Genomic DNA, 14,190 nt, shown 5'->3' with positions numbered 1-14,190 from the left:
ACTATCTGTAAGAATTCGTTAATATGAAAATAATGATCGTGTAAAGAAAATAAGTGTCCGATATATATTGCATATGGGAAAAAAGCGTCGTGTAAAACGTGGCATTACGGATATTTATATTTTACGACACAGCAAACCGGGACAATTTCAGGACCAGTTCAACCACCAGAGCAATCCGGGACGTCTGCTCGTTCTCCTCATTTCTCTATTTAACTAATACCAAGACAGAGGAGACGCTATCACAAAGAATGGGAAGATAGTTGGACGGTTATCCCACGATCTAAAGGGCAGAGGCTTAATCTGGGCACAAATCCCAACCCGTCAAGTCAAACGTCAATAATAATAGTTGGTAATAGACCTTTCGTGCTTCTTCTCTCCTGGTATCCCGAGCCAAGTCTGTCTGTATGGGACAGGCCCATTATTGCAAATTATGCTGCGTGATTATGATTGGGTTGATTAGGTACCGTTGCATTTATTTGAAAAAAAATATATAGATGCAGCCATAGGGCTGAGAATTTCAACGAAAATGAAACTTGCATTCGATAGATGAGGGGTATTTTATTGTTTGTTTTACATGAGCTCCACGTAGGAGGCCCTGAGGAAAATACTGTCATCTTTGAGGATGCTGTATTTTAGGGTTTTTTAAGGAAAGGAACGTAAGGAAGATGTGGGAAAGAAAAAGGTGTGAGGAATGAATTGTAATCTGGGGATCAGTGTGTCCAGGAGTGCCGGACCTTTGAATTAATCCCTCCCACTGCGGTGCAAGGCGATGGGTCGAGAGAGTCCTGCTAAAGAAGTAAAAAGATGTGCTCCAACCAGTCTCTCCAAATCCGGCCCGCCACACAGTAGGTGGGCAGACGCATCCGCAGCCATGACCTAGACAATCGTCACCCTATGAACCCGGGAACCCCTGCTAAGTCACCAAACGTAGCGAACTACTTGGGGTGACCAATGGCAGAGGTGTTGGTTACCCAATGTATGATACCCAGAGGTTCAAATTGGAGCTAAATAGAAACAAACATGCCGCATTACACTTTAAAAAAAATTTTAGTAGATAAACGCAAAAAGTTTTTCGCTTTTGTTGATTTATTTCGTATTTGTTTATAAGTCATTAAAAAGATTTGTTTTAAAATTTTCTTATTACCATTCTGTACTCTTACACACGACAAAAGAATTACGAATTTCGGCATCTTGCCCAAAATATTTAAGTGAATAACTTTTTGCATCTCAAATTTTACAAAGTGATGGTTTTCCATCTCATAGAAATGTACAGTTGCGATTTGTATCTAATCATTCAAAAAGTTTTGTTTATGGGAAAGTGACATTTCTGCTTTCAAACGTGGAGTATATTCGATGAGGCTTGCAATACAGCTTCATAATCAATTAAAATCTTATTAAAAATATTGCAAAGTGGTTTGCCTCCATACCCCGCAGGTATCGTACCTAATACTACCTACTTAAAATACGTATGGTTAGTCTAATTATTAACTCATAGTACTATGAATTCTGTTTTATTTTTCGTTACCAACCTCTGGTGAAATAGTACAAATCGAGTTAACATAAAGTCCCTGGTACACATTGGGCCAACGTTGGCGCCAAGATCCTTTAATGTGTGCATGAAAAACCGGCAATAACGTGTCGGGTGCAATGGCCAATATACGCCCAATAGAAGTGGTCCTATACATTTGTGTACTGGCACCATAAAACTTAGCCTCTCTATACAAAATTGTTGGTGTATTCGATTTACCTCGCATTATTTTCGTTCCGCAATAATGGAGAAAAACAAATTAATGTTCCTTATTTTAGTACATTATGTTTTTTTTAAGAGGCGCTTCTTAGCATCACTTAATTTGCACCAAAAATTGCTTTAGTTCAGATTCCATCCTTTGGTCTGTGAATTCATTAAAGTTTTCATGCGAAATGGTGCTAACAGAAAATAGATGATAGGTAATTTAATAGGGCCACATATTTATCTACGAAGTATTTATTTTTATTATTTGTTAGTAGAATCCCTGCCCCTTGCAATCTTGTTATTGAGCTCTGCGAGTGAGCCCGAGGCTCCTGAAAATTAAATGCTGAAGTTATCAATTAGCAGGAAAGAATGTACCTTTGCTTGTTAAGTAAGAGGGGAGCGGAATATCCCTAATAGCTAATAGCCAATAGACTTGTCTTGCAATCTCTTTATAAATAATACAATTAAAGAGGGTACCGACTCCTGCCTTTAAAACATGGCCAAAAGATATCTCAGAATTAGGTTATGAAAGGGGAAATCCATTTAACGTTTTAATAATAGTGATAGATTATTTTATATGTTCATATAATGAAAAAATAAGAAAATACACAGATTTAGGAAATGAGATAAACAGAATTTGGCATTCTCAGACCATAAAAATATTACCATTCGTTATTTCGGCTACTGGTATTATACCTAGCTCTCCCATTAAAAATTCAGGCGTATTAGATCTATCAAAAAATTTATATATAAAAATGAAAAAATCAGTCATTTTAAACACATGTAGGATAACGTAGGATTTTTTAAATATTTATGTTGAGGGATCAGTAGGATTTATAGGCCCTGTTAGGAGTTCTACCGGCCGAACCCTCTGATATGAAAATATCTGGAGTCGGTGAATTATTTTCCCATTTGATCTCTGGTGAGTTGACGTGTTGTTCTTGTATTGTTTTGTATTTATTTTGCTTATATAATGCACTTGCATAATGTTGATTGACTAGATGATCATTTGTGGAAAAGTGTGTGGAAGGGTTTAGTTTTTCCTATGGGGAAGATATAAAATCGGAAAATATTGCATCTCAAAAGCTCAAAAATGACTTTAAATAAATTAAAATTAATTACCTAAAATATGCATAAATACTTGAGAGAGCTCTTTGACTAAGATTAATTGAGAATTTAGGAGATAAGTGGTAGGTATTTGCATATTTACAGATGTCTAGGGAAATTAAAGGAAACAGAATCTCCAAATTTTGCACAATAGTGCCATTTAATGATATAGTAAGTTAATTTTATTTTAGACTAGCTGAAGTCCCCAGGCAAGTCTTCCAAGTCCCCGTTTGCCAGGCTTTACTTAGAGTTTTTCAAAATCTAAAACAGACAGTGCCCTTCCTCTTATTTTGAATGTCACGTGTGCAAAATGTCATCAGCCTCGGAATAAAAGTGTAGATTTGAAATCAAATCAGTCCGGTGTCCACCACAGACACTCTACTTTTTATAAATACTTAGATATATGAATACCTATGCCTTTATCAACATTGATAACTCTATGATTCTGAAGTGGTGAGTTTTGAGTTTCGTTCTGAATATTTTATCAGTCTCTTGTGGTAGACTAATCCACGCTATAGGATCTGATAATTCGAAAGCGCTAGGTAATTTTAGGGAATATTTACAGTTATACCACCATAGAAATTGGTAAGTACACCTTTTCCAAACCAGTTTTTAAGGTCAAAGAAACGAATAATTTGATTATGTATCCAGCCCATCGATCTCTAATAATATTACATTGTACTGTAGAGTCCAACCGAATTGTTTCGTTACGGTTTTGGCCAGTTTAAGATCTATTGTTTGGTTTTGGCCCAATAACAGGCACGATCATCGCTTTCACCAATCATAACAAGAAGTAAAACAAATACCTTTTGCGGAAGACTTGACGAAGGATTATTACATACCCGCACCTACTGAAATCCATTTTAAGAACATTTTTGGTATAAAAATAGTCGTTTCTCTCGATAGTGTAAGTTTTGAGTAGGTGCTTATCTAACTGGTAGTTTTGTGAACGGTAGAACTCGGCTCCAAAAATGCATGTTTATAATTTTCTCTTATTTAATAAATGAAAACATAAATATCTACTTAATCATAAACCGTATATTTTATTCAACTCTTTTTTTTAATTTCAAATTAGGAATTATACGTTTCGTCCAGAGGTACTTTAAAAAAATTCTTATAAAGTCCAAATAAACACGACGATTCCACATTTAAAAAAAGTATCTTTACTAAACTGTTAAAACAGACACCATCTTGAAACAGAACTTACAGACAGACGGAACGTGTACTACGTGTATTATTATTATTTTATTTATTATTACGTTCAGTTAATTAAAAGATCATCGCTTTGACTGGCAGTTGGTTGGTACACGTTGGGCCAATGAGTTGAGTCAATGTACTGGCCCAACGTATACAGTACCGACCAACCGATTAGTTCCGGTTTTTTGTGCACACATCAAAGGATCTTGGCGCCAACAGCGTTCACTGATTGGTCTAATCCATCTTAGTCAGCATCCACCATCTTATTTTGCGCCATTCTGTTTTAGTCTTTGGTACACATTAAAATACTGTACAAATAAATTTCTTCGGTAGCGATAGTTTCCACAACCGTCTCGATCAAATGGCCAACGCAGATTTGGCCCAACCCACTGGCCCAACACGCTGGCCTAACGCGTTAACTGTGTCCTATTTATGGGCCAATATTGGACCAAATCTGGCAATTCCAAAATTGGTCTAGTGGCCAAATCTTATTCAAATATGGTCACCAAACACGGCCAAAGCCATTTCAAGCAACGTTTCAATTCTGAATGGTGGTCTTACACCAGGACGATACTGAGGGTATCTTCCCGTCTGGAATGTGCTGTAAATATACTTCATATTATTTATGTGGGCAAATTCTGAAATAACACAATTTAATCAAATCACATTTACTTGCGCACGCCGGGATTTAAACCCGCCTATTGGGAAGTCGGAAGGTGAGATTTTAAAGTTTTAGCGTAAAGCCTGTTTCCAATGTAAAAAATCTATATTTTTGTGTATTGCATTTTGTATCACGAAAACGTTTTGGTTTCGTTAAAAAATTGGACTAGCAGGTTTCGTTCGGTCTTTACTAAACTTCAGACCAAGTGAATAGAAGCAGAACCGTAAAACTGCGTGGGTTTAGAATGCGTTCGTGAGGTCTGTTTTTTTTCTAATCTAATCCACTTGGACCCGTTAACCTGCAGCATCCAACCGCATGTTATAATACTAGTTTTACCCCCGACTTCTCCCAAGTTTCAGAGCTCTATTTAGAAATCATTTTTCTTACGAGCCATACGAATAATCAATTCACGGATGGAATAAGCAATAAGGTCTAATTTTTTGACAGTTGAAAAAAACATTTCAAAGCTCGTGATATAAATGATACTGCAAGTTGAAATTGGTTGGCTGAGCATCAAAACAGAAAAGCTCTGGAAATTTTATGGCGGTAGTAATAATAATATCGTGATTCATTTTTGGGTTATTATGCCGTGTTGCGCTTCCACCTTCTTTAACCAACGTTTCAGACAGTGTTACAGTGTTCATCATCACTATAGTTAGTATCACTGTAGTTTTGGTAGTTGTAGCTTTTGGTTACATCAAAACTAAACGTCGAAAACCACATTAATTTAATTTATTATTTTACTGAAATACTGCCCGGAAATTAGCGCAAAATTGTACACATCCCCATATTATGTCCCAATGATGACTTTACATTAAACAATAAAAAATGGTCTCTTTTTCGTGGAAAATAAAACGTATAACTATGTGTCACAATTCAAGGTGTAATATTCTAACCGTTGAAAGCCTATTTTAATAATATCCTCTCGTAGACAAATTAATAATGACTTTGGTAATTGTAGTTTATTGAATTACAAGTACCTTTGTATCTCGAAATGCAGGTATCTCGTAACATTATCCGCTTATTTACGGTCTGATTTTTAACACCGTACCTCGGTTCGCAGAAATCTTATGAGATTTATTCACCAGGAAACGAGTTGCTACAGTAAACACCATGTTTATGTTCGTTATCTGCAAGTTGATGTGCTCTTCCTTTAATTCAAATGGAAAGTGTTCCGAATTCGATTGCACTTCGAGATAAATCGGAGATAAACAAACATGTCTCATTCCTTTTTTATCTCAATTTTATCTGAGTGTTGCGCCACCAACGACGCTGTATTTGTTGATCATGATAATACCGCGTTACAATTATTGTCGGTACACTTTTTTGATGGATGCATCTTTGCAAAGCATTGAACTATCCCTTGGCGCGCGACGGATTTTGCAGTGACACGTAATCAAGTCAGTGCCATCGAGCAATGAAAATTTGCAAATGACTGCGATTGTTGTTGATAATAATAATATTTGGATGATTTATATAGCGCCGTTTTTCATCATCTCAAGGGCGTTGTACAAATATATAATACATTTCTACAGTGATCTATGTTGTTACTAACTATATATGGAGATAATATACAGTACCATACTTTCCTGGTAGGTCACCTAAGATTAACACTTAATTAACATTAACTGATTGTTTATTAGCGAAATTTAAATACAGGATTTAAGACATAATTGGAAAATTGGGTATAATTGGACTCTCTCAGGAATGGTTTATTTTAGTATGACTTACTCGTTATTGCTGCTGATTTGTGTGTGGTTTTACCGCAAACATTTTAAATAAACAGAGAGATGATTTTTAAAACTTTGAAGTTTATTTAGCGACAGCACTGACTTACTGATTAGAACTCTAGTAACATAGAACTTTCAACACAATTTTGAGCAATGATGAAAATTTAAATTGTGTTAGTAAAATTATTGATCTAGGCATTATGTTCGACAGTAAACTCACCTTTGTATGTCATATTAATAATATTATCAACAAGGCCCTAAAGATTCTTGGCTTTGTTTTGAGAGCTGCAAAAGATTTCAATAATTTAGGAACATTTATTATGTTATATAAAACCCTTGTCAGATGCCAACTTGAGTATAACTCTACGTTATGGTCTCCATTTTTCAATATTCATTCAGATAACATTGAAAAGATTCAACGGAAGTTTCTAAGGTTTATAAACTATAAACTGCATATTCCTATACAAAACATTGATTACAATTACCTTTTGGATAAAATGTCTCTATTGAAACTTTCAGAAAGAAGAATAAGCACAGATTTAATACTGTTACAAAGAATACTACATTTTAAAATTGACTGTCCCGAATTACTTGAATTTATCAATATTCATGTTCCCAAAAAATCATGCCGACATTTCTTACATTTTACTTCAATAACACCAGGACACTAGCTTACCAAAATTCTCCGATTCCGAGACTTCACAGTCTCGGAAACAAATATTCTGATCTGGATGATATATTTCATCTTAATCAGTTTAAATAAATGTTGTATATTATATCACTTTTATTCTTCTAGACACAAATAGACCTATGTACTCATATAACTTCTTCGCTTCTACTATTTTGTTTTGTTGAATCTTTTAAATTCAATTTTTTGCGTGAGGATTCTTAGTTCCTGTTCACATTTTTAACTACGAATTTTGTTATGTGTTTTTTTGAAACCTTTTTTGTCATTATTATGTTGTGTTTTTCATTGTTCATATGTATTTTGTTCTTTTTTTTCTTTTTTGTCATTATCTTTACATTTTTCTTTATTGTATTAATTTCTAAGTATTTACTTTGATACAAATAGCTTGTAATTTTTTAAAGAAAATCCCACTAGGGCGTGTAATGAATAAATAAAAATAAAAGTTCTCGATATTATTGCGTAGGTGCATTACCCTTAGGGGTTTTTGCTGTAAGTTCTGCTGAAGGAATAACAACACTTACCTGCTTCACTAAGGTCTTCATTACATCTTCTGCCGCCGTGAGAACTGCCCCGGAGAAATAAATTCTTTGACAGCCCCAGAACCGGTTCCTTTTGAAATCTCGACGGGATTTCGGGCCTATAATTTCCAAGACATATCGGTTCGACTTCCTTCTTTCCCGTATCTGCCCCTTTTTATTTTGCGTTGGACAAGTTGCCCTAGAAGGTAGGGCTTTGACCAAACCATCTCAGTTGGTGGCTTTGGTTTTTATCAGCAAGCAAGACTGGCTGTGTGAGTTTACTACCAAATATGGACGAACGGCTTTTTCATTCTGAAAGTAACGGTGAGTAGAATGACTTTTGTGAACTCTTGAATGCTGCAAAAACTCGAAAACATGGCGTAAGATTGATTCTAAAGCTGACCATCCTAGGTTTAACTGTCTATTTAATATTTTTTGTTCAGTAGGTTCGTAACGATTTGTGGTTCTGCATGATTTACTATTCCATAATGACAATTAATTATTCCGTCATATGTAATTTTTACAAACTAAGGTGATCACCACATAAACAGAATAAAATGGCACGTGGTCTACGTGACAAGTTTGGAGACCTCTGGTGTAGAGGTATACATATATACATTTTCAATAAACTTGTGTCGGTTTGTAAATGTTTCTTATAGATAATTTAACACATTTTCGTTATTATTCTTTTCAGCTAGGGTATTATTTTCGCCCTTCAAATGCAATTTGTTACTCAGGAGAACGAATCGTAAATATGCAGTAGATATTATATTTGAGGGCCCCCGTGGTCGAGGGGTACCTAAGGCTCTCTCGACTAGCAATCCGGAGGTCGCGGGTTTAAATCCCGGCGTGCGCATGTAAATTTTATTTAATTAATTTGCGTTATTTCACAATTTACTAATTTCAAATGATATATGTAAAGTATATTTGCGGCACGTTCCAGAGTGGATGATACTCTCAGTATCGCCCTGGTGTAAGACCACTCTTCAGAATTGAAACGTTGGTTGAAATGGCTATAGCCGTATTTGGTGACCAGATCTAAATAGCCAGGTTACTCCCCGCTTTCCTCTTACCCATCTCCTTCCCTTCTCCGCTACCTTCAGCCGCACAACATACCCCAATTGGGTAAGCCGTAGTCTCACTGGCTCCAGACGGTTGGGAGCAGTTGGGACTCTTGTGCGGTATTCAGATTACGAAAAAGGAGATCAAATGGCCAACGCAGAATAGGGTGTTTTCATCGTTTTTTTATTCTTGAAAAAAATTACGATAATGAAGGTATATTTAGTTTATCTTTTAGATAATTTAAAATGTGACATTTTCGATTTGCCGCCTAAACGGCGTTAGATGGCGTTCACACTTAGGCGAGTTGGCGCCAATGCATTGGGCATCATAGTGTTAACCGTAAAAACGCATTATTGATGCTTCCCAGTAATCTATAATATATCTATATTATTCTGTGAAAAGTGATAAAAAAAATTAATTAAATGCAATAATTAAAAAATAGATTAGGTTATTATTAGGTGCCTACCTAATTACCTAATATGCATAGATTATTATTTTGCAACAGTCGGTTTGCAGTACCTACCATCAAAAAATTTCCAACCAGTTGTGCTTTTACTTGCATTTACAACTTTCAACATGGCGTCAACTGAAAACTATAAATTATGGTTTTATAAATTTTAACGAAATTGGAATTTAAATGTATATTTTTTCATCTGACCCTGGCGTAAATAGTTGTTTCTTATTGTAATTAGTTTAACCAAATTGTTATTTAAATAATCTATGCAAATTAAGAAAGAGTCTGAATACTGCAAATGTACATGCATAAATTATCTTCCTTTCTTCAACATTCTGTTTTGTCACAGAACCAAAAAATATCATAAATTTATTTTCTTCCAGCCCGCTGCCATAGAGGAGCTACGCAAATGGACCTCCACGGAAGCCCTGGGCGAGCAGACCACGGCGCCCGATGGGGCCTCCCGGACCACAGCCAACCTGACCATGGCCGAGCTGGAGTGCTCGGGGGCCATCAGCTCCGACGATGACGAGCCCCTGGACCACAAGCTTCCCAGCCCTGAGGAGCAGTTCTCCGTCATCGCTGCCAAGTTAGTAACACAGGGATCTGCATATTTATTAAATAAAGAAAAACTTTCCCGTGTTACAAATAACTTGACGATATTGCTTGTGGAATAATGGACAACTTAGCTAGCTTTCAAAACTTGTCACATTTTACATTTTCATAAAATTGACAATTAAAACTATTTTCAATTTTTTAACATCGGCCTTTTCTATGATAATAATAATTGGATTAGATCAAGGGTGCTCAAATGTTGGAACAGACCGTTAACTGTTGACTCTACACCCGTCCGCCGTTTGGTCTTAGTTGGTTAACGGTCATCAAATTTTGGCCAAATGCTGACAATTGACGGTTAACAGGGGCCGTTGTTTGAAGTGAATAATGGGTAATAAAGTAACATATTATGAAGGATTATCTTCTGCTGCTTTACAGAAATTTATTCTAACCCCCAAACGGTTTTCTAAGTTACCGAGACGGTAGCCACTTCTACCACTACTTGATGAATTGGGATGCAATTACAGATATTTTGTTGACAATTCCAGATTCCCTCCGCAAATGATCCGGATCGACACGTCTGGTAGAGGGTTCGACCGCATGTGCATCTCACGGAGGTCCCTCCTGCACATGGACACTAGCTGCGACAGAATGGTAAACGGGGACGGGCAGACCGTGAAGCGAAGAACCAGATCTCGCAAGCCTCGGGGTAAAAGACGAAATACAATCACCGGCACAGATCAGAAAGAAATTAGAGATGCAATTGCGGGGTAAGCTTCATAGACGCTTCTTAGTCTCACTAGTGGACTTTCTAATTGTGCCCAACTGATGACGTTAACACTTATTCTATGGCAGCCCACACACAATCAATAATACTGTCAGAATTTTTACATTTGCTAAATACAATTAGCATTAATATATATTACATAGACGAGCCTCGGATATTTCGAAAACCATCAATATTATATTATTGAGCATGTGTTGGTTTCCTATCACTTTTAATTTTATGACGAAATGTTCGTTATCAGTTGCACAGAATTAGAATTGTAATTCACAACATGCATCGATGCGAACAAACCACGTTATTTAAAGGCTTTGCACTAAATGAGTGGTGCGTTTGCTTCATAATCCATATTTATGTTTTAACATAACATAACTTTTACAGCACGTTTTGAGCTATTTCAGATTCCTTTTACTAAATTTTTTTAAATGTTTTCTAAGCATTCACTTGCTTTGTACATGACAATACACACTGAAGGAAGTGTACAGATGTGTTTTTATGTTTAAAAAGGCCTTAACGCCCTCAGCACCCTACAGACATTTATAAGAATAGATTCTTTTTTATTTCTATGTTCGTTGAATTCAGAAGGAAATTTAGTAAAACCATTCAGAATTTCAGATTGAACTGTGACAGCCACTGAAGTTGTTGACTTACAACTATTTTACAATTTCATTCAATGTCCGTAGGGTTCTGAAAAGTGGCTTAATAATAGTAATTAGAGTTCCTTACTAATCGGCTCGGTGTGTTTGTTTACCTCATGCAGAGACTTGCCGGGCCCCGCGCAGGAAGCGGGCAGCCCCGACTCGGGAGCCGTGTTGCGCTCGCACTCCAGCGATCTCCTCAAGAGGAGTCCTTACGACATCAACACCAAGAAGTCCCACTTCAACTCCCTCAAAGAATGGGGCCGCAGTCGCCTCCGCCTCATCAACCGTTCCCCCAGCGACAGCGGAAAAGATTCCCGACCTGACAAACCCAAAGCCAGCAACAAATCACCGACGGTTCAAGACATTGATGATGTCAATATCTATGAAACTGTCACGATGCGCAGAAGAAAGAACGGAACCAAACAGCAGGATAGAAAGATTTCTCACGAAAGAAATAATTCGTATTCCTCGTCAGAAAAGAGCATGGGCGTGCCGATATCCGTGCCTGCGGGAGCGCTGGCTGTCAAACTGAGGGAGAGTACCGCGGCGGCTCGCAGAAGGAGAGCTGCCACCACCGGGGCTACCACGGGGCCCCTCAAGGAAGAACCGCACTCTTCCAGTGGCAACTGGTCGCAGAGCTCGGAATCAGGAAGAACTAGTATTGGATCTGAAATAACTTCCACCACTGCTGCGCCCAGAAGTTCTACTTCAGCTGCAACCTCCAGCAATTCCCTGAACATTCCTCACGGACCGCCCAGTTCCATTGTTAGCAGAAGAAGATTCCTCAATACATCGGGGTCTGGTAGCGTGACTAGTGAAGGTACTCTGACTCCAGACATAATCCACGACCTACACGATGATATGGAAACCAGCTCAGAATACTCCTGCGATACTGAAGGTTACTACACGTCCTTCCATATGGACTCGGGTTTGAAAACCTTGAAGGAAGAAGAAATAAGTCTTCCCATCACCCCGTTGCATACCACAAACACATTCACTAATTCCTCGAGTAACCAAACTAATATGACGGCGGAAAATGAATATGAGTTGTTTGGAAAGGGCTCCACCAGCACCACCACTAGTTCAGCAGGAACTGTTTGCACCACTCTTCTAGCAGCAGGGAGTGATAGATCCTTAGTCCTCGGTCCGACAGTTCCTGAGAGGAAGAGTTCTCTCTCCAAACTAAATAAGAGTTGGAGCAGTTCCGCTAGTTCCACTGATAAACATTCCTCCGCAAACATTGCTCTAAGTTCGGAAAGAATGAACACTATTAAAAGAAATACATTGCCAAAAACCAGCATCCAGCTTGTATCTGATTCAAACCAGAACAAAAGTCTGCCGTCTAAAGAGAGTGGGGCTCAAGAAACAGTTGTGGCTGTGGTGCATCAGACTCAGGTACCTGCACCGAACAACACGGGAGCTGAGTCTCCGGACTCAGGGCACAATACTTCCAGCTCTCCGGTTGATGACTCCATGTCCAGTGCTCACGGGGGGAAACTATCATGCGGAGGCTCAGAACTAGATTACTCGGAATCTTCCGATCTAGAAGGGGTTGATAGGATTGAAAGAATTAGAGTAAAAACTACAATAAACAGCTCAAGAATACCATCAATGTGCGTCATCACTCCTCACAATTCTGACGATGAAAGTATTAAGAGTTCTATCCAGGAATCCCCAGAGGTTGTGGAGAGGCCTCCGAAAAAGGTAGAGATGTCAACCTTTAAACCCAAAGAGCCGGCTCTTTCTGATCTGGATGACCTCGATGTTAAGCAGCGTATTTCAAGCCGGCCCAGATTAGATCTCCCGCTTCAAGAAACCGACTTGGACACAATAGTTTTCAATGACAATGTTTCAGATATAACAATCAAGAATATTGAACCTGTCAAATTGTTCATAACTGAAGAAGAAAGTGAAACCCCAGAAGCAAAACATTCCATTTTAACAAATATTTTATCCAAGAAATATAAAGCCAAGAAACAAACTTCTAAGAGACCCGAATCACAAAAGAACACGGAGAACCGAAAGTCTAGTTTTATGCCGCTCAATAATCTTATGTGTAAATTAAAGGATGTGTTTCCACAAAAACTAAAGAAATCTAGTAAAGATTCCCACGTTGGCGAGTCACTTTACGCCGATAATGGTGAATATGTTACTATCGCAGATGTTAGAAATAACAATCAAAAGGTTAACATTAAAAATACTGGCGGAGTGTATTATTCTAATGATGTTGTTAAAAGAAATCTCCAAACAGTATTATCTGGTAAACTGCATGAAACAGAATATGTATCGCTCAATGAATTACCGTCCAACATATCGACTGAAGATGCCAATTTGTCCAATGAAAACACTGAAGGAAATGCGGAAAGTGCAGCAGAGACGTTTAGACGCCACGGAGCAAGGGTAACTCTGGACTCTGATGGAAAAGTTATCTACTCCTCGGACAGCTTGCGGAGACGCAAGGGGGCACATACTACTTTTGAACCGGGCCCATTTGTCAAAGACATCACTGATGGATCTTCAATAGATGTTACAGATTCTCCAAATGCAGCTTCATCTTCGAGTGCATCCACATTGGATGTTTTGAAGAACACAACAGATCAAAGGAACTCTTCAGTGCAGCGAGACACTCAAAACAAACATAGAAGCTTACCACTGAGCGCCACCTCACGACCATTATCTCCACAGTTGGGCAAGTTGGTGATCAGGGCTCCTAACGCGGCATCCAACAACCTCTCTCCGACCTCCGAAGTAGTGAGGCTTCCGCCCTCCAATATAGTCACTCCCAACCTCGTTCGGCCCATGTCCCCCCGGGCAGTGGCCAAAGGGGCTTATGTTAATATGCAAGATGCGGAAGGAATCAGTCTTTCACCCATAAAAGATAATGACCCAGGTAAGGTTCAAAATGGACAATCAATTTCAAGAATACCAGGGTGTTTGTGTACAAATGTTCATTCAAAATCTTGCCATAACTACTGTGTGTCTAATAATATGAAAATAACTTCCTCTCGACCCACCTCCTTACCTCCTAACCTTCCTGACAAATCTAAATCTAAGCACGGTT

At 38.1% G+C, this 14,190-nt stretch overlaps 1 protein-coding gene across 2 annotated transcripts in view; it reads left to right on the top strand.

Moving 5' to 3' along the window:
• gukh (NHS actin remodeling regulator GUK-holder) overlaps positions 1-14,190 on the top strand; it is a 356,083-nt gene that overhangs the window by 334,517 nt on the left and 7,376 nt on the right. For both annotated transcript variants that reach the window (XM_089632635.1, XM_089632636.1), the window contains exons 4-6: positions 9,533-9,738; positions 10,253-10,474; positions 11,249-14,019. In XM_089632635.1, the coding sequence (XP_089488761.1) occupies positions 9,533-9,738; positions 10,253-10,474; positions 11,249-14,019 (3,199 nt within the window). The remainder of the gene's footprint in view (positions 1-9,532; positions 9,739-10,252; positions 10,475-11,248; positions 14,020-14,190) is intronic.

The sequence above is a fragment of the Hesperophylax consimilis genome, chromosome 6 (assembly GCF_061612785.1).
Source record: "Hesperophylax consimilis isolate HC1 chromosome 6, BYU_Hcon_1.0, whole genome shotgun sequence".
NCBI classification, from domain to species: domain Eukaryota; kingdom Metazoa; phylum Arthropoda; class Insecta; order Trichoptera; family Limnephilidae; genus Hesperophylax; species Hesperophylax consimilis.
This window is presented reverse-complemented; position numbering and strand designations above follow the sequence as displayed.